Source organism: Euprymna scolopes, chromosome 28 (assembly GCF_053919585.1).
Source record: "Euprymna scolopes isolate OS-2025 chromosome 28, ASM5391958v1, whole genome shotgun sequence".
Taxonomy (NCBI): Eukaryota; Metazoa; Mollusca; class Cephalopoda; order Sepiida; family Sepiolidae; genus Euprymna; species Euprymna scolopes.
Window position 1 is genome coordinate 92,440,146 of NC_136509.1, and position 939 is coordinate 92,441,084.

The 939-nt window shown below is 41.4% G+C and overlaps 1 protein-coding gene across 1 annotated transcript; it reads left to right on the forward strand.

The window, feature by feature from the left end:
- Positions 1–307: 307 nt before the first annotated feature.
- LOC145249420 (uncharacterized) lies at positions 308–655 on the forward strand. The gene has a single exon (XM_080110971.1). The coding sequence runs from the start codon at positions 308–310 to the stop codon at positions 653–655; it is 348 nt and encodes a 115-aa protein (XP_079967097.1).
- Positions 656–939: the final 284 nt, after the last annotated feature.

Below are 939 nucleotides of genomic sequence, written 5' to 3' on the forward strand. Positions count from 1 at the left end.
GAAGGAGTGTTTCGCCACCTTGCTTAATAAAGAATCTGCAGATGAGGATTTTCCCAGTCCAATCATGGATGAATTCACCACCATCTTTTCTAGGATTTCAGATTGCCATGAAGGAAATGAAAGTAGATAAAGCCCAGGGTCTGGTAATATCCTTTTTAGTTTATCCACCATGGCGGACAACATCTGCAAACAAGACTGTTCAATCTCATCCTTAAGATATGGGAAGAATGTCAAGTACCAAAAGATCTGAAAGATGTAGTAAGAGTAACCATCTTCCAAAAAGGGTGACCAGAAATCATGTAGTAAAATGGGAAAAATCTTCGCTCGCATACTACGGAATTGTTTGCTGCATGCCACTGAGTCAGTTCTCCAAGAATCTCAGTGCAGATTCCGTGCCCCTCAGGACACAATAGACATGATTTTCTCTGCTAGACAGCATCAGGAGAAAAGCAGAGAACACCAGAAACCTCTACTTTTCATATTTTATGACCTACAAAAAGCATTCGATAGCATTCCAAGGGATGCAATGTGGAAAGTTCCCAAGCAATTTGGATGCCCGAATCACTTTGTAGAACTTATCGAAGCACTGCATGATTACATATCAGTTTATGTGTCACACCAGAGCAAAGAATCAAGCGGGTTATCTGTGAACTAAAAGAAGACTGTTTCTTTGAGCTAACTCTTTTTTCTTCTATCTTGCTGCGATGTTGCACAAACTTCCCTCAGACAACTCGGGTGGATATCAGGTAACGTCACGATGAATGATTCTTCAAGCCTGCCAGACTAAAATCTCAAAGCCTTGTGAACTTCCACCACATCACAGAACTACAATATGCAGAAGACAATGCAGCCCTTTGCCACTCCAAATAAGGCATCCAGAGATACATAAACGACTTCAGACTTATTGTTAATATTGGGAAAACGCCCAGCCAGCACCCA

What these genes read in the sequence shown, in the direction of transcription:
- LOC145249420 (XM_080110971.1), top strand. Translation starts at nt 308, where the DNA reads ATGGGAAAAATCTTCGCTCGCATACTACGGAATTGTTTGCTGCATGCC.